The sequence below is a fragment of the Lepisma saccharinum genome, chromosome 2 (genome assembly GCF_977018435.1).
Source record: "Lepisma saccharinum chromosome 2, izLepSacc3.1, whole genome shotgun sequence".
NCBI lineage: Eukaryota > Metazoa > Arthropoda > Insecta > Zygentoma > Lepismatidae > Lepisma > Lepisma saccharinum.
The window spans coordinates 5490003-5516801 of NC_139230.1; the positions used below are offsets into that span (position 1 = coordinate 5490003).

Consider the following 26799-nt stretch of genomic DNA (forward strand, 5'->3'; position numbering starts at 1 on the left):
TTTACCAAATATACTACCATGTTAAACTGTCCATATTTTTTAATTGTTCAATTGTATGGAATAACAGAAAGCTAGCACATGAATTGGTTATTTAAGATAATCTCAAATGTCTTAAATTAAATTTGATAAATATGCATTTAAATAGTGTTTTGTGGGACCTCCCCAATGGTGCACTAGTAGCGTCATTACCTTGCAATCAAGCGGTCCCAGGTTCGATTCCTGTCGGAACACATACTGACTCGGATCCCACTTTAAACTGTAGGTCCAGTCCTGATTAGAATGTCTGTGCATAAAGTGGACTGAAGATGAGAAATCAATCAATCAATTAAATAGTGTTTGTGAGTAGAGAATAAGATTTATAAAGTCCACAATTTTTGTATTTAACAGTAATTGTTACACAACTTATTCAACCTGGGGAAACCAATTGCAGCCATGGGGCTGATTGAATTATTGTTTCAAGAGACATTACAGAATCCTAGCTAGAAATTCCTAAGCTCGGGGTGAGAATATAATAGGGTTCCTCCTTCAATGAACTGCCCCCTTCTGCTTGGGGTAAATATAATTATTTTAGTAATCCATAACAATAATTACGTGGATTTTATCTTAAGTGCAATTTTCTCGTTAAAGTAAAATTGTCATGTGATAAGAATTTAGAAATGCAAATTTAATATTTATTTTTCTGCTTTATCAGGTAACATGCAAGGTGTTACTGTATTGAGTACACTTAGTACAACTATTAACAGCAATAATACAATAGTATTGCTCATGGAATTACATCATCCCAATGAAGCACTTGCTTTAAATTAAGCAGTATACATACCTGCACTAAGCATTATATTTTAAGAAGTGCTGTTATTAATCAATATTGAGAATATTGCTTATTTCTTTGTAATGCAGCTATAGTATAATTCTTCATGTTCATCTCAGTAAAAGGCCAAACATGCATTATCATAATGCATCATTGCGAGCTAAGGGAGCAAAAAAATTTTTACATCAATTTCTTTCCAGGCTTTCAAGAGTATTAATTTAATTGAGTGTCAATACTTTCATAGGATCCCACGATATTTACTCCTTTCCAGCATCTCTTTTTGCACATTCGGTGCTGAAAATATGTGGATACCATATCGATAAATGTAGTCAACAAAATATAGGAGGGAATTTACAATATAGAGAAAGTCTCCAATTTTGTTAATTTTCGGTATACTAACTAATTTTGACCTCCTAATCACGAATCTGTTGAAAAAAATCAGGGGTCACGTCTGAAAATTTGAAAAAAAGCAGATTGAATTTTTTTTATATATAGGTGTATATGCATAGTTTCACGAACAAAAATGTAATCTCCTGTCATTGTGTCCAACCATGCAGTTGTTTTACAAGAAAATGATTTATGATGTTCAATTCTAGTACGATCCCTATTTTTTCGATGAATTTAGGGGTGAAATGAGTGCTAATGGAACCTAACCTAACAGGCCTAGCCTAACCTCATGTGAATGGTTCATGGGGCTGTCCGAGAATGGTTATTGGGGCTAACGTCAATGGTTTGTGGGGCTACCTACGGATGGTTTTTGGGGCTAACGTCAATGGTTTGTGGGGCTACCTGTGGATGGTTTTTGGCACTAACGTCAATGGTTTGTGGGGCTACCTGTGGATGGTTTTTGGCGCTAACGAACAATTTTTCATCAAAATGTACAATTTCCACCGGTTTTTTACAACAGATTCGTGATTAGGAGGCCAAAATTAGTTAGTATACTGAAAATTAACGAAATTGGAGACTTTCTCTATATTGTAAATTCTTACCAAAATATATTGTTGAAACTCTCCCCACACTACAGAAATCCCTTGGCAATCTAATATTTATAAGAGCTTCATATCTTCCCCCTTAAACTTAAGGGGAGGGGGACAATTTCCCCTATGCCTTTCTCTCCCAAGCAGCTGGGGACCACTGTTCCCAACTTAGCTCTTTTGGAGCCAGATCTTGATCTTTCGTGCACTCGTTTGGCTGGGAAATGTGGCCCCTGCCTCACTATGATGCCATAACTAGCCCTGGCCCACATAGACCAACTTTTGCCATGAGTATAAATTTTGCACATGATGTGATATTGTTATATTGGCTGTGTCACCCCACCCCCTCTTACGTCCCCAGCTAATTATATATAGTGCCGTTGGTGAAGTGAAGATGACAATATTGTTATCCAGTAATCCCTTATTTTCGATTTCATGCGTCCATCTGTGAATTATTGAGATGGATGATGCCGTCCAATCTACACGGTGAAAACTAAGAATAAATTGTCATCACTTTAAAGTTACCGGTAGTAACAGCACCCCCCCCCCCCTACCCCCTTGACAACTAAATTTACCATGGGAGACACTTTATCCAGGCTTCCTAAATCTTAACTCCTTGAAAGTCAACTTTAGCTCAATTCAAGGTGAAATTTATATCTTTTATGTGCATCAGGTTTGGCAACACTGCCAGAATGGCCGTAGGAGGCAAGGAGAAATGCATTATGCTTATGGGGGAATTATTTTATACGCGATATTGAAATAAATGCATGCCTGGTGCGAAATTGTCAGACCTCACCTTAATACTCAATTCTCCTACCAAAATTTCCAAGCCAATTTTAGACTTACTGTTGATAATAAAGAGGTCCATTCACCACCAGAATGCAGATGCCAATTGAAGGCCTAAAATGTACGAGATGTATATTGCTGCCCCCCCCCCCCCCCCCGCACCCTTCCTGATAATACATTGTTTTGCTCTATATCTCTTCTGGGGGTGGGGGGGGGGTAGTAACCTGCGTTGGCTCGACCTGTTACTTGTTTCGTTACTTCCCCAGGCAAAATAATTAGCATTTAACACTTAAGAAAAACTAACAAAAACGGTTCAATCGAATATAGACATAGAATAACTACCTTATTCATTACCATGGATATTAGGGAAAATTCAGTTCTTTTATCTCAATGATACCCAGACATTCAGTTTAAAAATATATAAAAATACTCTTTATTTCGTTGATTAAATATGTACAAGGAATTACATATGAAGTAACCCCCACATAACAAATGACAAGATCCTCTTTAATTGAAATACTGTAATCTATATTTAAGAAAGGTTCGTACACTGGCCTAGACCAGCAGTACTAGTTAAAAAATGTATCTAGCGTGTCACTAGCATACATGACATGTTTCTCTAATTCCCTACCTTTCGTGATTATAATGAAAATTGCCACGCAAAATTAGACTAAACTTGAATGAAATTACAACAATTAATTATGTACTGTTCTTGAAAATATATTTAAAAAAAAAACTGATACGATTCTTTTTCCACCCTGTCACAGTCCCTTGAATCCATTTAAATAAAAACCGGACACCATGACAGTGTTGAATCTACAAATTGAAACTAATATTTTCGCACAACAAAGTACTTGGCTTGTCACCAACGGATAGACATATTCTTGTAATTAAACACGTCCCTTAATCCCCTCTCTAAGAATAATACAAATATCCACCGGAAACTAAGCGTTAGCGTCACCAGACGAATCATGAAAAATGCGTGGACTTATCTATGCATTTCGATAAAAGCAAATGGTTGATCCGTGACCGCTAGCCATTTGACTAGCCCCGCCACTCTACCTGCACCGAAGAACTTTCCAAAGGTCTCCTCTTGCCCAAAAAAGAAAAATGTTTCAATATGTGGAAACAACAAGTAACCAAGATATTTGGTCTCAAAATGTGTCTGTACATGTGAAATTCATATCCTGGAGTACTTTCAGATTTTTCTCATTAAATACTGTTTTATGCACAGTTGTAAGCTAACAACATCAAAAAACTAACACAATATTGTAAAGAAATTTGCCTACCTTGAATAGGGTGAGTGCACCCGTAAATGACCAGTTAGAACATTTAACTAAAACTTTATTTCTAGGTCAAAGAAAAAACAAATTGAATCCAAGCAAATTGCATGAATGAATTTGTCATAATGTTGGGTTTCATTGAATACTATTTTAAAGTAAATACATATAAATATGGAAGAAATAGATAAAGATTTGTGAATTCAAATCAAAACTCTAGTGAATGACTACCTCAGTATGCTCACCTCATCTAGTACTCCTTTACCCTCCCCCTCCCGAACCGAGCCGAAAAACCACGGTTAAGGTCTGAAGACAGCCAACACTGATTGGAGCAACAGACACACTTTCTTAACGCACTACCGTAAGGTGCACGTCCTTGAAGCGAACACTCCTGGATATCGAGAGCAAATGAAAAACTGTTCTTCTTTTTTTCCCTTGCATTGGGTGACCTCTAATAATTTGCAAGTCAATACGCTTGTTTTACTTGAGAGCGTGAACGATACCAATGCCTGCGCCATGATATGAAATTATCAGATGTATGAATGCATTAGCGTGGTGTGTTGTGTGCGCTCGAGGGAGGTAGGGGGCAGAGAGACATGCACACGTTCATCGAAATTTCAGACCCACATGTCAAACCTTTGACCCACACTGCTGACATATGTGGAGGAGTGGTTAGCAGAGTACACTACGTCACCAAGGAGTCAATTTGTTTTCAGATGTCTTGATTTGGCTCTAATTCTCCTACATTAGTTGTAATAAACATATTTTTTGTAACAAGATCAACATGTCAAATGCTGTTTTTGAACTGACACAACTCATCTAAAGCGGGCCATCCATTTGCAAGGAAGCTTGCATGCTTTTCTCCCGTTCAAGGTCGCTGACCCTCGTGCCAGGCATGAGAACGGTTTATTGCTATCCCAACCAGATTTGAAAGTGGATGTGGGGTTGCAAGTGGGATCAAGTTCAAAGATCCCTTCAGTTTTCCACAAAATTCAGGCATTCCAAACATTTGGAAGTTTTGCACAAGCCTGACCAATTTGCGCGTGTCAAAGCTTGCTTCGCTGTTGTTCTGGTATTTGATGGAGGTGGTTGGCGGGTTTGGGGGAGATTTTCTGTATTGGTATTTATTCAAACTTTGTTAAATCAGGTGCAGATCCACAGGGAGGACAAAGAGCTTAGACTAGGTTTTTCCATACATTATATTTCATTTGTATATCAATATCAGTATTATACAATAGGCTCTCCTTTATTTAATTGGTGTAATCATTATAGATGGTTATTATGAATATTTTATAAATGTTGTAATACCGATTTTCAGTTATTATTATTATTAATTATTTGTTCCCAAGCTTGTATAGAGGATGTGTGCTAAGAATAAACATTCTAAATCAAAATTATAAAAATAAGTATATAACGACCCTAATGCTTTATGCATATTTATACATTTTTACATCAACAGGAGCGACATGTTTCTATAGGAGAGGTCCTTGTTTCTTCATTTCCCCATTTCGAATCACACCTTTATGTAATTACTACTAATTAGGTTGATCACAGCAATGGAAATATACAGTAAAACCTGTCTAGCCCGGAACATGATGGTTCCGAGAAAATTTTTCCATCTTAACAGTTTTCCTTCTTATACAGGGTTGACTTTAAATACAGTATAGAGAGCTGCAGGAAATAATGGAAAGAGAGATTTACATTTCACATTATTTATAATGTGGAGTACTAATGCATGTACGTACATGAATAAAAATGAGATACAGTCGCAATAAGCATAGCAGAGATTACAATTATGTAACTACACAACATGTTGGTACATTTTTTACAGTATTGCAAGAACGTTCAGTACATACTTATGTATCTTTTCGAACCTGGGACCCCTGTCATCGTAGCGTGATGTGCATAGAGGGAAAGAGAAAGATTGAAAGATGGAATAAGAGAAGTGAAGAAAGATTGAGAGAAAAGTGAAGAAAAAAAGAGAGATAACAAGAAAAATAGAAAGATGACAAAAGAACAGAGGAGAAATAGACAAAGAAAGGTGGAGAAAGAGGGTAAGAGATGAAAGAAAGAAACTGAATCGTAACAGCTATGAGTATTGTAGCGCATTCTTTCATATCGACAATGTTACCGATAAGCTAGTGGCAACAGAGGCATGTTTCACTCACAGTATTGCATTGTTTTCTTGCTAGCGAAAAAAATAAAGGAAGAAATTTCTGTCTTAGTGAGAATAAAAATATCTCGTTGGTCTTTAAATGGTGTTCCGTTTCCACGTTAAGGAGGTTTCCGCCTTACGCAGTTCGTTTTCAGGTATAAAATCGGTCCGTTCTGGGGACTTTTTTTTTTTTTTTATATATATACAGGTTTCCTTCTTATAGAGGTTCCGGGATATGCAATTTTTACTGTATAATAATGATTGAGAAAATTAAATATCCCAGATTCAGACCCAGTACCCTTGTTTTCAGCTGTGCACGTTAATCCCTGTAGACCATGGGGTAGTTCTTTCATACTGTTTATATAAATATTGGTTAGAATGGACTTCTGTGGGGAAAATCGCCCCTCCCAAGTGCAATTCCTGGATGAGTGCAGCATGCACTTCATTCGATATTTGAACCCAGATTTTCAGAATGCAAAAATTGATGTATGGTGTCATAAAGATTGTCATACTTTGCTACAGCACGCAAATATCCATACCTCACATGGGATTCGAACCCAGAACTAGTAATATCGCAAGACACTAGTTTGCTCGTGAGAAGTGCCTATTTGTAATGTGACTATAACAGGTCAAGAAAAATATGTGAATGCAAAAGTAATGAACACGCTTTCAAATACTGTTCTCATAACAATAAATTGCATTGTATTTTCCTGAGATTATTAGTCCAATTATTTGTGGTGCAATGGCGCACGATTAATTAAATAATTATTAATATATTACTATCAAATTATATTATTACCATATATTATATTATTATTACTATTCTGACACACTTGGTTCAGACTCCTCCCCTAGAAATATATTTCTAGATACATGATTGCAAGCTTTGTTGTTGTGTGAAGTTTCTGTAATTTTCTCTGTTGTTCAGTTTTAAACTCATTCAGCAAATTCGTATGGCTGAATGTATAATTCTCATTGCAAAATACCAGAATCTATACTCTTTCTTTTTTAAAAAGGGCGCTATCTAAAATGACATTGAAACAAGCGACACTGTGTTTTGAAATGATAGGAGCCAGGTCTTGCCACGAGAAATTGACCGAACGTAATGGATGGTCGAAGCCAAGAAAATGCAACAAGAAATGAGTGACCTTGATTTTCCAGCTGCAAGTGTGCAACGATTTGACTCCAGCTTTTGGCAATCGCAGCATCTCACCAACGGCAAGGGAGCATTTCCCTCTCACTTTCTTTGTAAATGGATGGCCCGCTTAAGAGATTACATGTGTGAACAAACGCACACGCACACAAAAACACCAGACACACACATTTGTCACTATCATATAGAAATCCTAACTCCCACAGATACACGTAGATTCATTCCGTGTTGTATTTGTAAAGCCGCGCTTCTTTTCCTAGTATGATAACATGACAGTGAAATTATCCTGTAATTAACTGTAGATAAGTCGCAATTAGTAGATCTGCATGAAGTTGTTTTCAGGTTAAAAAAATGGTGTTATACTTGATGTATTGTTGCCGGCACGCATGAATAAAATCCGAACACATTCACGGGTGGGCACATGCAAAATGAAAATTAGCTATGTGAATATATCTGCAACCGCATCTCTAATGTATTTGTATTTTTGGTTATATAGTCACTTTTCTGCTACTTCTGGCTAACTCGATGATCAGGATGGATAATACTGAAATGAAATTGACGAAGGGAACTTCACAAAAACATCCATGGGCAGGCCGTGAATCGAACCCGGGAAAATCAATTACATAATGCCTTAGGCTGTTGAAGGGAAGTCCACTCTTCTCAGTGAATATCTGCAAATCTAAACACCCCTCCCCCTTCCTCCTATGGCTTGTGTCGATCGAGTTCATTCAAGGTCTTGTTTGAATCGTGTTCAAGCAATAAGCAGGTGGGCAGTGTGGATGGAAATGAGGCCTCGGACATGTTTTCTTACTAGCCAGGACTGCATTGCATAGCACGGCATTATCAGATTAGAAGCAGGGCTTCTTTCTGAGCTGACTGTACCAGTGAATGACCGGAAACATTTTTAATAATAATTATAATGTTTCCTGAACAAACAAATTTGAAAGAAAATACAGGCTGTTTTTTGTATATTTTAGCATTTCAGGTACTGTATAGTAAACACCATAAATACCTTTCAGACAGGACATTTATAGATCTTAATTTTGCTCCTTGATGTTACAATGACTGATCAGCTTTGTTAGGCCATTTCCATTTGTCAGCTTCACAGCTATGCATAACTTTCATTTCAGATTCATCCTCGAATTTGTGAATCACTATTCCTGGAAAATATTCACCATCATAACACACTATAATGTAATCACCAACATTGTGCATAGTGCAATTTTCACTGCTTTCACTGTTATTTTGTACAACAGATAATGACAAGTCATGTAAATCTCCTTCAGGTTTTGATGCCAAGGACATCTGAATCTGTATTGGTCTCACTATCTTCTATCTTCTTCTTCCCATGGACAGATTTTGATTTCTTTTTAACATCCACTTGTTGCTGTTTTCTCCCTCATTGTTTTAGTTCGTGATATTCTTTCCATTTCTTTGATGTTATTGCAAATGGTAATCTTTCAGATCATCTTTTCTTCTGTCGCTGTTCATGTTATTGCCGTTTACTTTGGGCCAATGCAAGTGAGTAGCCCATACTTCATCTGAAGTTTTTTGTTGTTGGCACTAATCCCCACACATAATTCTTTCCTCTTACTCTCAGTGACCAAGAACTGGCCTGCATTATACCCTGTCCCAGCTAACTGTAGAGCATATCGGCAGAGGAGGAGGAGGAAAATTGAGTGGTGAAAGCACAGCATTGCCAACCGTATGTATGGACGTACGGTCCAGACCTTAGTCCGTGCGCTAAATGCACAGCTTGTCAAAATTTGCTCTTGCAGTTTTATCCCTAATATTTCCCTAAGAAATTCTTAAACCAATCGTACGGACCTGGAGACAAAAATACAGTCTGTTTGCCATGTGCGTTCAGTATTATCCTTTTCAAAAGTTTGCAACACTGCATAGGGAAGGAGGAAATTGGGTAACTCCAGTCGCCCATTACACAATCCCGTTTCTCTCACTGTTCATTGGTGGAGCCGTCTCATGTCACTACTTGTGCAGAGACTTGTTCTCGTTCGCCTGGTCTACAGTTAGCTGGTACGGAGTTTAGATGTACTGGAAGATATATCAAGGTTAGATATATCTTTGGAGATGGGAGTTATCAATGTCAGAGTTAGAAATTTCAGCTTGACTTCTTTGAAGTTCACTTCCTTCATGTAGCAAGAGCAGGACAAATCAGTATTTCCTTCCTCATCAAAATCAATATCACGATTCTCATTTCCAGAAGCTTTCTCTTTGACTTTTTTCCCATAGATCAAAAAGTGGTAGTTGGTCAGCGTTGCAGAAGATTGAAAGGCCTTAAGAATTTCGGCTGGAACTTCCTTTTCTATGACCGCCAGGAGCTATTTTGTCATCTTCGTTCAACAATGCAGTGTCATTTACTAGAGATGATGTCAAATTGGTATCTAGTCTATGACCTCCACCCCTGTTCTCTTGCAATGTCATGCACAACAGAAAATAACTGATTTCTGAATAGCCTGTTATTCTGATTTGATGATGTAACCATTACATAAGCACATATTTCACACAACTTGAATGTTTCTTCTACACATGATTGCAATGTATTAATCCTTACCTTATTAGCAATACCAGGTTCTTTGTCTCGTCTGCTGAACTCACACAAGTATGCTCTTATCCATCATCTTGAACTCCCCACCTTGTGACCTGGACAAACCAATCACAATCTAAGTAATAGAATTTGTATTGTAGATGAATGCAAAGTCATTTTGTATTAGCTCACTTTCTTCCAAGCCTTATATTGCTTTGTACTATTTGAGAATGGTCATTTGCTGGTGCACTCACCCTATATGCATTGAAACTCGTGAGTTTATTTTTATATTGGAACAATGCAAAAAATCCTGGTCATGTCTCAATTCTCCCGTACCAGCATGTTCAAAATTCACCTGCAAACGGGGTGCTATTTGAAGAGAGGATGGCTGGGAAATGCTTTTCCTTATTGCTAAATTTTGGGAGGGAAGAAATTGCATGTATAATTTTTATAATAGAATGACTACCATTCACCAGGTAGGAACTGAACCTTGCTTTTGTGCAATTTTCACTGACACTCATGATTCGGCACTGTGTGGGGATTTCTTTTGTAAAACATACATATTCTCTTGTGAGATTTTTCTTTTTTGCACTGCTTCTTAGGTTGGGTTCCATGTGTGTGACTAAAAATAATGTATTAAATGCACTATATAATTATAATAGTGATACTCATATTTATTTTTCCATGATGCTTTCTGGTTAATGTAATAATAACCCTTGGCCTATCTCTCGACTGCCAGTCTCCCTCCCACAATCCTACTTAGAGGTGTGGAGATCTTCAACCAGTATTGGGATGACGTGGGGTCAGCACATCGAACCCCCAGTCATTGTAGGAGATTTTTATGACCGGGTTACGCTACTCGTTACGCTACTCATTTGTGGCTCCCCAATTTCCTCATGATGGTGGGTTGCGACTGGTCCTAGACTAAGGCTGAGAAGCCCAGAGACTGAACCCAGGTGGACTGAAACCCATGCCGTCCCACAGTCTGAACACATGGGCATGGAGAAAGATTGGTTGTTCGATTGATTTGGTGTTTTAAGTGCACTGTAAGCACAGTAAGGCTAATCGGGACTGGACCTACAATTTAAAGTGTGATCACTGATTATCACCTTGATTACAAGGTGACAACGCTACCACTGCACCATCGGGGAGGCCTTACAGAGGAAGACTTATGGTTAATGTGGGTGATTTAAACTAGAAATCATTTATAATGTGTGTGAAATATGATAGCATAAGTACCTCATTTTAAAAGCTGGTGAAAATAGCTCACTCTGCTATTATCAACACCTGGTGTCAGTGTTCATGCCCATTTTATAATATCCTGATACTTCAAAAATACTTCCATAGTGGTTATGTCATTGCCTTGTAATCAAGAGGTCCCTGGTTGGATACCCAGTGGAGGCACATTGCACAGTGCTTTGGATCCCACTAAACTGTAGGTAAAGTCCTGATTAACCTAACTATGCATAAAGTGGAGGAAGTGTGATAACATCACTGCCATCTGAATTCAGTAATGTTACAAAAATGCCCCTTAGGCTAATCATGAAGATGAGGATGAATAATGGTAAGATAAGATGAATAAAGGCATAATCACAAATATATAGGGATTACAACATGAACCCCACAAAGAATATACTGGCTTTGAGTCCAGATGCCAAAGCCTTGCTAGTCTGCCAAATGCAGTCCCATTCCCTGCAGCGGATCTATATATTGTCTCTCTAAAAATGGACCTTTTTTGCAGAGCATCTATATATAACTGTATTTAAGAATTAAGGGTTGTTGTATTGCGGCAAGTCATTTTTTATAAACGCCTCCTTTTCATGCTTTGTGAGTACCTGAGAAATATATATTTTTCTAATGAGTGTTTTCCTGCATTTTACCTTTGTTTTTGTATGGACTCTATGGATTATCATGTACTGCTTTGTGATCGGTGGCTTTTTTCTTTGTTCGTTTGCTGCTTTCCAAGAAGAAGGTTCATATGCTAGTGGTACATTTTTCTGTTGTATATTTCGAACAGAATTTTTAAAATGGCAAGGGGAAAACTCAGATGTGGTGATATTCAGTTCCTGTTGGAGCACGACTTAGATGAAGATTTTATGAATGAAATTTCTGAAGTTGAAAGGCAAGATAGTCATAGTGATGATAGTGTCTCAAGTGATCAAGATGATGAGAGGGACCTTGAAGAAGAAGAAGAAGATACAACCGGCAGTGAATTAGATCAGTGTTCCGCAACCTGTTTTTACTCACGGCACACCCCAGACGGGCCTAGACTCAACACGGCACACCAAAATGTCTGTCCCCTCAAAATCATATGAATCTTAATATAATTATGAAATATTACATTGTTATGTAATCAAATATTATTATTATCACTGTTGTTGTTGTTATTATTATTATAAAACATGAATAGTCTTATGAATTTATTAAAAATTTATTAACTTTAATTCACTGTAGAAAATACACATTTCTAATATGAATTTTAAAGTAAATAACTCTACTCATACCTTCAATGTGATACTTGATCCTGCTTAGCTACACACAGACGGCTGATTCGTGGCGGAATTGTTGACAAAGCAAGCCTCATTTTTTCATCGATGGATTTGAGTCTCTCTCTCTTTGATGTTTTAAGTGCAGTCAATGTCGAGAAGCCCAGTTCACACATATAAGTAGTTGAAAATGGTAATAACACAACTGCCATCTCGGAGATAGCCGGGTATTCACTGCTTATAAAAAAAAAAAGGTAAAGTGCTCCCCAGTGCATAGCTTATTGACAACCAAAATGTATCCAAAGGCACTTTGAAAAATTTTAATTTCAATGTTCTGTCTGCTTTCAAATCTGCCAGTTCCTCTTGTAAGCGTAAATTTTTCGGAAGATATTTTGAATCCATACTGAATTTATCACGAACCTAGTCAGAATCTTCAACGCTCTCTCCAAAATATTTTTTGAAAGTCTGCTGCAAGAGTTCTAAATGTTCTTTAATTAAGTCCATCAACATCTTGTTATCGTCAGCAAGGGGCCATACAGTTTGGAACATCTCACACGATCCATTTTCAATTGTCTGTATCCACAAGTTCAACTTATTAATAAATCCTTGAATCTTATCCATACTAGTCAGAATATTTTCGTTTCTTCCTTGCATTTTTCTGTTTAGTTCATTCAAGTGTACGAAAATATCGGAAAGATATGCCAACTTAGATACCCATTCATCATCTGCAAATAAATCCACATAGTCATGCCCCTCAATAGTCAAAAATGAAAGTACCTCCTCGTTAAGTTCAAACATTTGCGTTAACACTTTACCTCGAGATAACCATCGTACTTCTGTATGTAGCAGAAGTGTAGTGTGCTCTGATCCCATTTCTTGACACAAAACGTTAAAAATCCGCATATTTAGTTCACGACTTTTACTACTTCGTCCATCAAAATTTTCAGAGGAGATGGCAAAGACTTGGCAAAAATGGCTTCGCGGTGAATGAGACAATGGTCGGTTCGTAAGTTAGGATTTACTTCACGTACTTTACCCACGAATCCTTTCACTCGGCCTGTCATACAAACACTAACACAGTCCTCCCATGTTAATTCATTACAGACAACATATTCATTAGTCGTATGAAATATTTCTTCACCAGTTGCTCGCTCGGGTAGTTATTTGCAAAAAAAGAAATTACTTGCAATTACATCCCCATCAACATACCTTATGTAGGAAAGAAGTTGTGCGTGACCACCAATATCGGTGGACTCGTCGATCTGAAGTGTATTAAGTGTCGGTTTGTGGCTCATTGCCTGTGCATCAGAGGTGTAATGATCGAATTTTGTTGATGTGATTGTTATAATGTTCAAATTATAAGTGATTTCTAATACATGCCTTTTCTTATTGTTTCAGGCTTTCTCCGGAAAGTATACAGCTTGCTTACACTGCAGATACTAGTCAGCACAGTTACAGGAGCAGTGTGTGTTTTCAACCCTGTTGTTAGATTTTTTGTCCACAATAAGTGAGTATAAGGTTTTCTCCTTTTAACCATGCCTAATTATAAAGTTAATAATTGATATAATTGTTTTGAACCTGCATAAAGTGTCACATGCAGCTCACTAATCTGTGGATGTTACTAAAATCTTACAATCATTATGACTCATTATTGAAGAGTTACTGTATTCAAATTTTGATGGCACAAAAATGACAAAATTAAGTTATAACCATGTTAAGTTGCAGCACATATCAATTAATACAAATTTTGTTGTTATCCTTTATTGGTGCTTAGTGGTTTGTGATTTATATTTAATGAGTTGTACTTTTTTTTATCACCGATGCACAAAAACTGAACTGCTATGAATGTCAAGTTCATCCTAAATTTATATTCTTTGTGGAAGCATGCATGCATGTAAGGGACTAAGGTGTGTGTGTGTGTGTCGTAATACCTAATCTCGTTAGTTCTGAAACATTTTCTGTATACATGGTATACATAATGGTTCCACTTATTTTGCTTGTCCATCTTCTCTTTATATCTGGGAATTTACATTAATGTAAAGTGTATATATGTATTTAAATGTATTCAACTTATACCACTTTCATTTATTGACTTAGCAGTGCACATAAATCTATATGAATTATTACTTTCCACCAATAATGGTAAACATTGGATGATGTAGTTTATGGTACATGATGCATCCAAACAGTCAGGCTTGCATTGCCTGAAGTTCAAGAACTTGGATAATATGACACTTGCAATGAAACGTTTGCTGTTGAAATACCAGTCCCTCCTTTTAATGCTTCAATTGCAGCTACTTTGTCATTGTATGGCTACAACTTTTGCTCAGGGATAACCAGATGCCATACCACAGTTTTCTGTGTGTCGGCCACATGGCAGGGTGGTTAGCACACCAGGGGTCCCAGGTTCAAATCCCGGCGTAGGCATGGATGTTTGTGAGTGTCCATTCATCAATTTCATCATATCATCATCACTCGGTCGGATCTTCACAATTAGCCAAAAGTGGCAGAAAAGCAAAGTAAAATAAAGGAAATTAATCAATCAATCACAGTTTTCTGTGACCCCCACAAGTAAAATATTTGGGGTAGTTGATGGAAAAATATATCAAGAATTGAGTAATGTATATCCATTGTTGATACCAGAGGGGTGGGCAGATGTCCGCCTCCATCTCCCCTCCTGTGCCCCCCCCCCCCACTACCACAAGGGACAAGAAATGAAGTGGTGCAGGAATCGACCACTATGCCACTGATCACTCCACAGTAGCATGATCAAATTAGGTAACTAAGTGGGAAAAATTATAATTCATTCAAAAAATGTTCTAGAAAGTCTATATCTCTGGAAATTATGTTTTTGAGATAAATGTCATGATGGATGTGCTCATTATTATTCTTGTATTAAGAAATATATTTTTGTATGCATGTGTAAAATATTCATTGGCAGAGAAGCTATTGGGTTCTCTAACACCATTAAGGAAATTTTTATCTGTATCTGTATATTGATAAACTCTTGCCACATATTTAGTAATTTCGGTACTAACCAACTCTCTAGCCTTCTTAAACCCAAAGGTTTATGGCTGCAGCAACACAAGCCATCCATGTGTCCCTGTCCTGGGCAAGATCAATCCAATCTTTTCCAACATGAAAACAAAATTTCTATGTTTTCCATCAGGTTTCCCAACAAGAATCTTGTAGACTCTTCTTTCCCATTTGTGCCACATGTTCGCCCACCTAAGTCTTCTTGATTTAATTATTCTAATAATATCTGGACATGAATACAAATTATAAAGTCCTAAATTACGTAACTTTCTCCACTCACCTGTCTCCTCATCCCTTTTAGGTCCAAATATTTTTCTAAGGATTTTATTTTTAAATACTTTTAATTTATGTCCCTCTTTTAATGTAAGGGACCTAGTTTCTTAGATATTATGTGAGAAGATAAAAATGTATGTAGAGAAAAGTAACACACATATCCTGAAGTAAGTCTGCTTTTTATTTCCTCTTTAATATAATTTTCATTTATTAGTATTACTCCTAAAAACTTGAATTTGAAAACTGATTCAAATGAGTTGTTATCAATAATTAGATTTTGATTATTACCTAACACTTGGTTTTGGCCTGTAAGCATATAATTAATTTTCTCATTGCTAACTTCCAAACCTATCGCTCTAGCTGCTTTTCAAAATCTTTTAGTGTTATGCTTAATTGCATTTATATCATCCCCTATTAAAGTCTACATCATCTGCATATGCTAACAACTGAGTCACACCATTTAATTTTAGTCCCTCATTAGTTTCTTTTACCTTCCTAACAGCATATTCTAAGGCAAAATTAAAGAGCAATGGAGATAATGCATCTCCTTGTTTTAACCCATCATGAGTTGTAAATTTGTCAGACACATTAATACCCACACGAATTTTACTTTCTGTTTCACTGGTGCATACTTTTATCATACTAACAAGCTTCCTAGGTATTCCAAACTCGACTAATATATTATGTAATTTATCTCTTTTAACCGAATCATACGCTTTTATAAAATCAATGAATACCTGATGGACATTTTGATTAATTCCAACTTTCTCTCGGTTCAATTTTCCTGCCGGTTCAAATCCGGGAACTTTCCTAATGTTGGAAGCGGCCCCGGCGCCCACCCAGCATCGAATGACATGGGTACCTGGGGGAAACCCTGGGGGGTAAAGGCAGTCAGGGGCGTGATGCTTATCACATCATCCCCACTCATGACCAGATCAAGAAAGTGTGGGGCGTTACCCCCACACCCCCTATACACCTTCATGGCATGGTGCTAAGCACAGGGGAGCACTTTACCTTTTTTTATCCAACTTTCTCTCAAGTGTCTGTCTGGTGTGAAAAACTTGATCTATAGTTGATCTGTTATGTTTAAATCCACATAATCACCTATAATTTCATTAGCATATTGGGTTAGTCTTGTTAACACTAGAACAGCGGGAGGGGTCAAAGTGACCCCTACCTTCACTGTTTCTTCAATAACTATCCCATTTTTCTTTTCTTTCCCCTTGAAATTTTGTGACTTTTCATAATTCTTTGTCCTTTTTAAGATGATATATTGAAATTACAAAATTACAAAATATAAGTTATTTCTGTGAAATGTTATGTTATACCTCTAGAACAGTGGGAGGAGCCACTTTGACCCCTGTTAACTTTTATTTATGCATGCTGCAATATCAGCATTAGATTGCAGTTCCTGTGTCAACCTGTCTTTATCATGTTCCCACTTGTCACAGTTTACATGTCGTCATGTAGGTAGTGTTCTTGGACCGGGAAGGTCGTCTCCAAACATATTGCATCAAGTAACAGTTTCTTGTGGTGAAATGTTGCATATTCTGGAGTGTTCATTTGTTGATTATTATAATTTTTATTTGTAATCAAAATGTATCATAACCACCTAAACACTTTGATTATAATACATAAAGCACATAAAATAATATAAATTAAAAATATTTTCCCATTCTAAAATAATTAGAATTTTTAAATGCATATCTTATGAGGGGTCAAAATTACCCCTTTCCACTGTTCTAGGGAGTATCAGATCCTTCACCATTCTAGTGTTAAAAGAATCTAAGATAATATTTTATATGATGATGTGAGGAGAGAAATTCCACAGTAATTATTGCAGTTCATTTTATAGTATTTTTTGTACATTATATCTAATGTTTAAATGCAGTATATTATATTGCCAATTTTATAAATGTGCATGTTGTTTTAAACAGTATTTGAATTGCTTGCCTAAAGACTTTGACTTGGATGTTTCTGTTTATGTCGAATCATGAATGTTTGAATCCCAACATAGTTTCAGACATTTATTGTGCTTGATTATGTGCTTTCTTTTTTTAACTAGAAGTGATTTTTTCTTTACTCCAGAGTTGTCTACGTCTGGAAAATTTAATCAATGAAGTGTTTTCTGGTGTTTTATTTGCATGAGTGCAATGGCTTCTCTGAAAATTATAATTTTTTTCCAGTGATTGGTTGTTGTCTGTTGCCTTTCTGCTAACTGTTATCACTCTCATAGCCCTCCATATAAAAAGAAGGGAAACACCTACAAACTTTATTCTGTTGGCAGTTTTTGTAAGTAATGAACTGTTTTCAAATAATGTATCTTAAATTTATGGAATTTAATTTTTAATGAATTTAACTTCTTAGTACAGTCTCTATAGTGTATATATGTTATGAAATTAAACCCCTGCTTTAGAGGTTGTGGCAATAATGTTTCATGAGAAATCAGTAGAAATTACATTTTTATAAATTTTAAATTAAGGGAGACAAAATGTTGCACAATGTTGATAGTCCAATGTCTTTTCTTTGTGTTTTGTGTGATTTTATGCTTTGAAAAAGAGGAGAAAAAGTGGTTTTGTTATGAGGGTTCTTTCCTTTATTGTTATTCAATTCCTATTCTTCATAATACCCAGCTGGAAATTTTTCCAATTGGTTCTGATAGCCAATATGAGTTTTTAGACACACTATCGGAATGGATTGATCAATTGGAACCGGTTGGTTAATTGTAATGAATTGGTTTCTATTGGAAAGTATTTTATTGTTTTCAATATATTGCTTATGAAAAATTCTTATATATACAACTGTAAACACAATGGAGAAATCATATAAAACAACTAAAATAAATCTCTGGTAATGCATCTGGAATTTATAACTTAGAAAGAACTTTCACATACAAAACCTTTTCAAATATATGAACGTTTTTAACTCTGTAGCTTCATTGTGTTTGACACACTTATAGAAAATCGAAAAACATGCTGCTTCAGTCATAAATTGACATGTTGTTCTTCCTTTATACATGCAAAAACAGCAAAAAATTAGGTTAAATAAAGAATCTGACCCACAACACTTGAAAAGGTGATGAACAAACAAAACACTGTCGAGATCGACTTAGTTGATCAAAAGATTGCTCATTTTTCCAATTGCATTACATACACATAAGATTAACCATGGAAATTCCACATTGAAAAAAAAACAAGAACTATCATTGTGAACATAAATGTGAACATTTATTCCAACTACTATCCTTTAAGGTTGAGTTGGTTCTTAAGAAATAGTTCTTCTTAGGTATTTATTAAGATAAATCTGACTTCAGTAGTATGCATTAGAATTCAGATCAAATGTGATGTTTTTCCAAAGAACTTCTAAATTACAGGAAATGTGGTGTCAAGAATTAAACTACCTATGCTTTGAGTCAATAAATGCATTTATAACATATTAATTCTACAATATATACAAACTTACAATTGGATACAATTCACCAATTGGAAATTGTCTCGATTTTCCAATTAGTTTCAGTTGAGATTCCGATTGAAACCAATACATTCCGATAGCTGTATTAGGCATCCGATAGAATCCGATTCATTCCAATTGAAACCAATTCAATCAAATTGAAATTTCAATTGGAACCAATAGAAAATTCCAGCTGGGTATGTTGAGTTGTTCTTATTTGAATGTTGCTAGTACTTTCAGATAATTCTTTATGCTTCTTTTTCACCAGACTGTCGTGCAGGCTTACTCAGTTGCTGTTGTGACAACATTCTATGATCAGCTAGTGGTCCTTCAAGCATTTTTATTGACGGGTGCTGTGGTCGGTGGCCTAACAGTTTTTACCTTACAGACAAAGAAAGACTTCTCGTTTCTTAGTGTTGGGTAAGTGTACAATCAATTGTACTTTTAAAGTCTTGTAAATTATTTTTAAAATATTTCTGTGTGTAAACTTCTTACTCTTCCAAACAGAATTAATTCAAAATGAATGTGAGGTTAATGAATGATCCATGCGTCTTTCTTGTCAAGGGTATATCCTATGTATGTGTGTGTATATACATATTCATACTGAACGAAAGGATGGAGGGCTACAGTGGCTAAATAGCAAATGAAAAAGGAATAGGAAACATTTACCAGACACTGGAAAAGTTCAAATTTTCACAGCAGCAGCATGCAAGTGAGTACAGAAAAACATGGCACTCTCACCAGGCCTGTTGGTACAAGAGATGACCCTTTCAAAATACACCCAAATGCCAACCTCTCTTCCATCCATGTAATATACCCTGGACTGCATTTTGCAGACTATCAAGGCTCTGGCATTTGGCCTCACGGCTAGTATACCTCTGTGGGACTTCTGCTGTGTGCTGTCCATGTGTGTTTGTGCAGTGATCAATTTTAATTCATTACCATCATCACAATTAGCCAAAAGTTTCCGAAAAGTGAGGCAAAATAAATCAAATCAATCAATCTCTCTGGGATTATTGAAAATTGTGAGGAGTTGGGTTTGTTGTGTAGGGGGCAATGTGGGGAGAAGGGGGAAGGTTGGGAATTGGGATGAGGGGGTGGGGATGGGATTTGTTTGGGAAAGTTACTGAGTGACCTTACCTTATTTTCACATAATATGCATTATAACACCATTAAGCCTTGTTTCCATGATATAAAAAACTCAATATGCTGACCAAGGCAGAAATTTATTTTATTATAAAATATAAACTAAACGTTTAGTTTATGTTTTGTAATTAGTTTATGGTTTATAATAAAATAAATTTCTGCCTTGGTCAGCATATTGAGTTTTTCATAATATGCATGCATGTGTAATGTGTAATGCACACCCTTGTTTTTGACTGAGAAAAGCTACTTAAAATTATATCTCATATATAATACACAGCACAATTCAGGTTCATGACGTGGCTTTCTTAGTTGTAAATTTTAAAGCTGTTGCTATGCTGATCAAGAGTGAATGACATCATACCTATTCAATGAGTCACCTGTTGCTATGTGGACCAAGAGGAGCATCCCCTCTCCCTACACTGTGTTTAGCATCCTTGTTTATTCTGTAGTAAAGAGAAAAATCATGGGAAATGGCCATTTCACTTTTCTTTTCTTTTATTTATTCTTATTATTTCTTTTTAATTATTATTACTGAAGAAATCCAACTTCGCAATTTGTATTTGTGCCTGTTGATATATATGTGTTATATGCAGTGATATGGTGGAAATATGTATGCTTTAATGTTTGCTGTCTGAATCATTCCATTCCACAGTTTTTGGGGGAAAAAAGTGTGCATTATACTTGAGTAAATATGGTATTCAGGCCAGGTGACATGGTTGCACTCATGGCTAATATGTAGGCGCTCTCCCATCTTTTCCATATTGAAGTGTTGCTGGTGGATAGGTGTAAGGGGTAGAAGGTTGCTACCTGGAAGTAGTCCTTGAGGAAGGGATATTATGACTTTCAGTATGGATGGTGAGAATGATGTTCAGGTTTTCTGTGAAGGAGGATGGTTGTTGATCCTGAGGTTGAGTACTGTGGATGCTTTTCTCAGGTAAAAACCACCACAAATGTTGCAGATAATTATGTAGATGAGGTTTGAGGTGTGGCTGGTTTCTTTGGGATGGAGGGTACATTTGCCTGTGGCTGTGTGAATATGAAGAATATGTGATGTGATGTAAGTGGGTCAAGTTTTGACACTTTGGATGGTTGCAGATGTGAGCTGTTGTGAGATGTGGTTTTTGGTTAAAGGGGTATTGGTTTAGGAGGTTGGGGGGGGGGAGGGATTTGAAAATAATTTTGGGCTTCTCTGGAAAGATGTTTCTGATGTCAAAATCACTGTGGAGAATAAGGAGGAGGGAACACAGGGTGGGTTTGTCTGACTTGTTGAGGTAGGGGTGGTATTGGATGACAGTGCAGGGGTATGGTATCAGGTTACTGGGTGGGAGTGTATGAGGCAGCTCAGGATATTTGTTTTATTATCCTTCCCCTACCTTTGTATTCTTCAGAAAATCAACACCCTTCCACCATTGATGTAACTTCCCTCTGCACCAACATCTCTCACTCCCATGGCCTCCACTTCATTGAATTTTACCTTAACAGCAGATTGAAACCCCACAATCCCAGCACTACTTTCCTGATCCACCTAATCCACCGTGTCCTCACATGCAACATCTTCACCTTTGAGGACAAACATTACCTCCAGATGCAAGGCACTGCCATAGGCAAAAGAATGATCTCATCCTATGCAAACCTCTTCATGGGCAATCTTGTACAAGAGTACCTGGATACCCAATCCATCCACATCAAACCCTTCTGTTTCAGTGCACCTACTCCTACGTTACTGCCAATCATAGTGCGGGTGTCCCTCAGTGCCCTCATCATGTTTCGTTATATGTCCTCAATGTCCTGGAATCCTTGGCCCATGAGAGTGTTCTTCAAATTAGGGAATTTTCAGTGGAAAATGCAGGCTCGACCAGGACTCGAACCCGGGTCTGTAGCATACCATGCCATTTCTCTACCACTGAGCTACTGAGCCAGCCTGGCTTCGCCTGATTTTTCTCTGCCGCTGTTTTACTTTTGTGGAATCATCTCTGCTAGTGCTACCACAATGGGATCTGTTGCCTTTGAAACACTGTAGACGTCAATGTTGCCTCGTTCCTCCCAGAACAGATATTAATTCAACATCTCCTGTGTATGCCTAATTTATTGAAAAATAAGTGTCATCCTTAAACTATCAAACCTCATTTCTTCAGATAGGATAAAATAAAATTAACATACAACAATTGCAATAACTTAGCCATTATATGCAGAATCAGTCTGAAGAACTTTATTATCTTTTCTTTTAATTATGTAAATTAAACTGTATATTCAACAAATAACAATATCTTTTTTTCCCCAGACTTTTTGCAGGATTATGGATCCTTATATTGGGAGGATTTTTACAACTAATTATTGGCAATTCAACGTTGGACCTATGTTTTTCAATTGGTGGAGCTTTAATATTTTCTCTCTTCATTATTTATGATACTCAGGTAATTTTTATAAATATTTTACAATTATATAAGGTCACAATGTGTACAGAAAAAAATATATATTACTTACTACTTACTTATAGCCTACAAAAGGAAGGAAATTATCTAAATTAATGATCCAAATAATAAAAAAATGTATGGGGTTATGTTTAGTGACAAGTAACACTCCATGCTAGATCATATGCAAAATTTAAATGTTGCTAGCCAGTCCCACAAATTAAAAACAAATCAGAACCATGCTAGTGCACATTTAAAACACACTCATTTGCATACAAATGTTATGTGCAGGGCCATGCGTATCAGTTCACCAATGTGGGATACCTATTCACAAATTTGTAGAATGTAAATTTGTGTTTAATTCTTCTTAATTGATCATATTCAAAATTATAAAATCATAAGCACTAATGAGAAATCATTAATATGAAATGTTGCCAAGGAAGGAAATTCATGTTGAAATAAAATTTCAAAAAAAAATCAAATATGAGGGGATATCAAAAAGTAATTGAGTAATTTTTTTACAGCCAAACTGAAATGAATTCATAATAACTGAAATATACATTTGGAAGTACATGTATTTTGCCACCTTTCCATGAGATGGCAGGTGTGTGCAGAAACCACATGAAATATATCATGAGTTGTGTGCAGAATATGGTGACATGTGCATGATATTCACAAATGCCTGTAACTTGTGTGCAAAGTTCAACGCAGAGCATGTAAATGTCTTTGATGAACCCCATTCTGAACGGCCTCGCACATCTCACATGCAGAGCAATGTTGACGCTGTGGAGGCATTGATTCAGGAGGACCGGCGGTCAAAAATCCAAACAACAGCGGATGCAGTGGGTATTTCATATGGCAGTGCATACACCATCATCCATGAAGGACTTGGGTATCGCTAAGTGTCACCGAGATGGGTCCCCAGGCAGCTCACACCACATCATATGGAGGACCGTACGTGATACAGTCTTTAGCATTTGCTACGGTACCATAGGGTTGGAAACTCATTCCCCGACCACATTGTGACCAGGGACAAATTGTTGGTTTTCCATTACACCCCTGAACGAAAGCGACAGAGTATGGTGTGGAAACACAAACTTGCCCCCACCCAAAACATTCAGGACAACCCCACCTACAGGAAAGGTTTTGCTTACCATTTTCTAGGACAGCCAGGGTGTCTTGCTGATTTTGGGGTAAAAGGAGCAACTGTAAATGCTGCTGCATATTGTGCCACACTCGATTGTCTACGAGCTGCTTTGCACCGTAAACATCCAACAAATTCTCTGGAGGAGGTCATCATTCTCCATGACAATGCTCATCCCCATGCGGCTGCATCAGTGACGCAAAAAGTCAATTCCTAGCATTGGGAAATTCTCAAGCATCCAGCATACAGTCCAGACCTTCCCCCATAAGACTTTCACCAGTTCATCCCACTAAAGGAACACCTTACCGGCAAACACTTCAGTTGCGACACAGAAGTTGTGACAGCCGTGCGTCATTAGTTACGTGTTCAGCCGAACGATTTCTACCGCGTGGGCATCGAAAAATTGGTGTCATGGTGGGACAAATCTATAAATGTGGAAAAGTAGAGTAATGATCAAAATGTATATTTCAGTTTTTGCGAATACATTTCCGTTTGGCTGTAACAAATTACTCAATTACTTTTTGATATCCCCTCATAGTTAAAACTGAGGTAAAGAAATATTGAATTAAACTAATAGCTATAGCTCTATCTTTATTAGATGTCAGTACCCCAAACAGCACGTCACAGCACACCATACATCAAACTTTAGCACAGATGGGCTATTCCAACAACATTGATGTGTGGAAATAAAATTGACATTCAATACACATGCTTACACTCACTCACTCACTTGCGTACCTTTAGAATAATTGTATTGTGGATTCATATGTAATTGGTGCAAAAGGCTGTAGTTCATAAAAAGAAGAAAAAACCATCAAAGCCAGCATGCTTATGGACAGACAGTCCAAATTACACTTTAAATATACTAGAGTGCAATCTGCACAGATGTATCCTCCAATAGAGCAAACGTTTATAAGAGAGGTAATTTGAAGCCCTTTTGAACCACAACCACTTTTAATGCCAACTGTATTACTGTGTTTGTATATATGCACCTATATTTCCTTGCAACTTTAAATCTTACTATAGGTGGTTGGCATGATGAAATTGAATGCCGTAACTGCAATCAGTGTGTGTTTAGAAACTGTATTAACACTAGAATGGTAGGAGGGGTCAAAATGACCCCTACCTTCACCATTTGTTTAATAACTATCCTGTTTTTCTTACTTTTTCCTCAAAATTTTGTTACTTTTCATATTTCTTTGTCCTTTTTAAGATGCCATATTGAAATCTACAAAATATAATTTCTCTCTGTGAAATTTCATGTTATTTCCCTAGAATAGTGGGAGGGGTTGAGACCACTGCAAACTTTCATTTATGCATGCTGCAATATCAGCATTACATTGCAGTTCCTGTGTCATCCTGTCTTTAGCATGTTCCCACTTGTCACAGTTTACATGTCATTATGTAGGTAGTGTTCTTGGACTGGGAAGGATTTCTCCTAACATGTCACATCAAGTAGCAGTTTCTTGTGGTGAAATGTTGCATATTCTGGAGTGTTCATTTGTTGATTATTATAATTTTTTATTTGTAATAAAAATGTATCACAAACCACCTAAACACTTTGATTATAATACATAAAGCACATAAAATAATATAAATAAAAAAATATGTTCCCATTCTATAATAATTAGAATTTTTAAATGCATTTCTTATAAGGGGTCAAAATTACCCCTTTCCACTGTTCTAGGGGGTATCAGATTCTTCGCCATTCTTGTGTTAACTTCATAGTTCTAGATCATGGCTTCCCAAGTGGCTTTTTGTTGAACAATATGATTGAGTCTTGTCACTACTGTTATCTGGCTGTCAAGGCCAGATTCCTCTACTATTTTTTCATGTAGCTTTCCAATTATCCCATTATTCCAACACCAAAAGTTTGTCATCTTCCATCAAAAGTGATAGCACTGTGAAACATTCTCCATGGGTATGTCTATTCATATTGTGTGGTGTATACCCCTTGCCTCATTCTCTGATCTACATCTTACTTGTAAAGCCAAGTGTGCTACAGAGCTTCAAAATTTATGACGAGGGGACTATATCTTGCTGATGTCAGTGCTTGTTTATGTTTCCACTATGAAATTTATAACAAACTTTTTTATTTTACAGATGTTGATGCAAAAATTATCTCCTGAAGAATATATTTTGGCAACCATAAATTTGTATTTGGATATCGTCAACCTCTTTTTGTATATTCTTCGAATACTTGAAGCTTTAAAGCGACAATAATTCTGTGGGTATTACTGTAGTAGTAGCACAGGTAATTATGAAGTTTTAGCCATGCTAGGTTCTAGCAAAATTCGTAATGAAATGAGTAACTACATGTAAACAATTTAATTCTTACTGTTGTGTATTTCTTATGTATATTTTGTATATGTCACACTGAAGAAATTTAATGTCACATTCCTCTGCAAGATGGTGCAATATAAAATGATGAATTATCAGTATTGTAAATGCCAGTGTGTTTGGACACAGACTGTTTTAACTTTCGACATATTTTACTATCTTACAATGTAGTCCATAAAACTTTGATGGATGTTCTTTGTCTTGTGCACTGTCACAAATATTAGTTCTAATTGACACTGGTTACAGATTTGTGTTATATTTTATTTTATTGAATTATTTAATCATAATGTTATGTCGATTAATACAACATTGTAGTTGTGCATAGAGATTTATGTGATGACTTAAATAAATGAAATTTTCTTTTCCGTTACCTAATTTTTTATTTTTCCATGCCATGTAATTACTAAAGCCATGTTTAAAGACAAGCAAATAACCTTTATAGATTTTTGCAGAAGATATGGATACTGGGTGGTTTGTGGTTCAGAACAATTGGATGGACTCTATGGGAGTTTTGTGTAACAGTTGGCAAATTGTCCATTACCATGCTCATTCACTCTATTTTGTGCAATGTGGATGTCATAATTGAAACAAGAACACAAATAAGCAGAGGACATTACTTCATCACCAGCACAGTTCCACTTCTGAAAGCAGCCTAGGATGTGGAATGAAATTCATCCAAAATAGTAATTGACAATTTGCCTACTAGTTCATTAACCTCTGACTTTGCTTGTCAACACGTGATAACCTAGCTGCCTGCAGAATATAGTAAAATAACAGTTTTCCTTGCAGCATCTGATGCACAACATTAGTTT

At 36.5% G+C, this 26799-nt stretch overlaps 1 protein-coding gene across 1 annotated transcript in view; it reads left to right on the plus strand.

Annotated features, from left to right (window-relative positions):
* Positions 1–26357, plus strand: part of LOC145984350 (protein lifeguard 4-like) — a 28021-nt gene extending 1664 nt beyond the window's left edge. Inside the window, exons 2-6 of the mRNA XM_083118007.1 lie at positions 13586–13694; positions 17683–17788; positions 19215–19366; positions 22374–22506; positions 25751–26357. Coding sequence (XP_082974133.1) covers positions 13586–13694; positions 17683–17788; positions 19215–19366; positions 22374–22506; positions 25751–25870 — 620 coding nt within the window. The 3' untranslated portion in view covers positions 25871–26357. The remainder of the gene's footprint in view (positions 1–13585; positions 13695–17682; positions 17789–19214; positions 19367–22373; positions 22507–25750) is intronic.
* Positions 26358–26799: the final 442 nt, after the last annotated feature.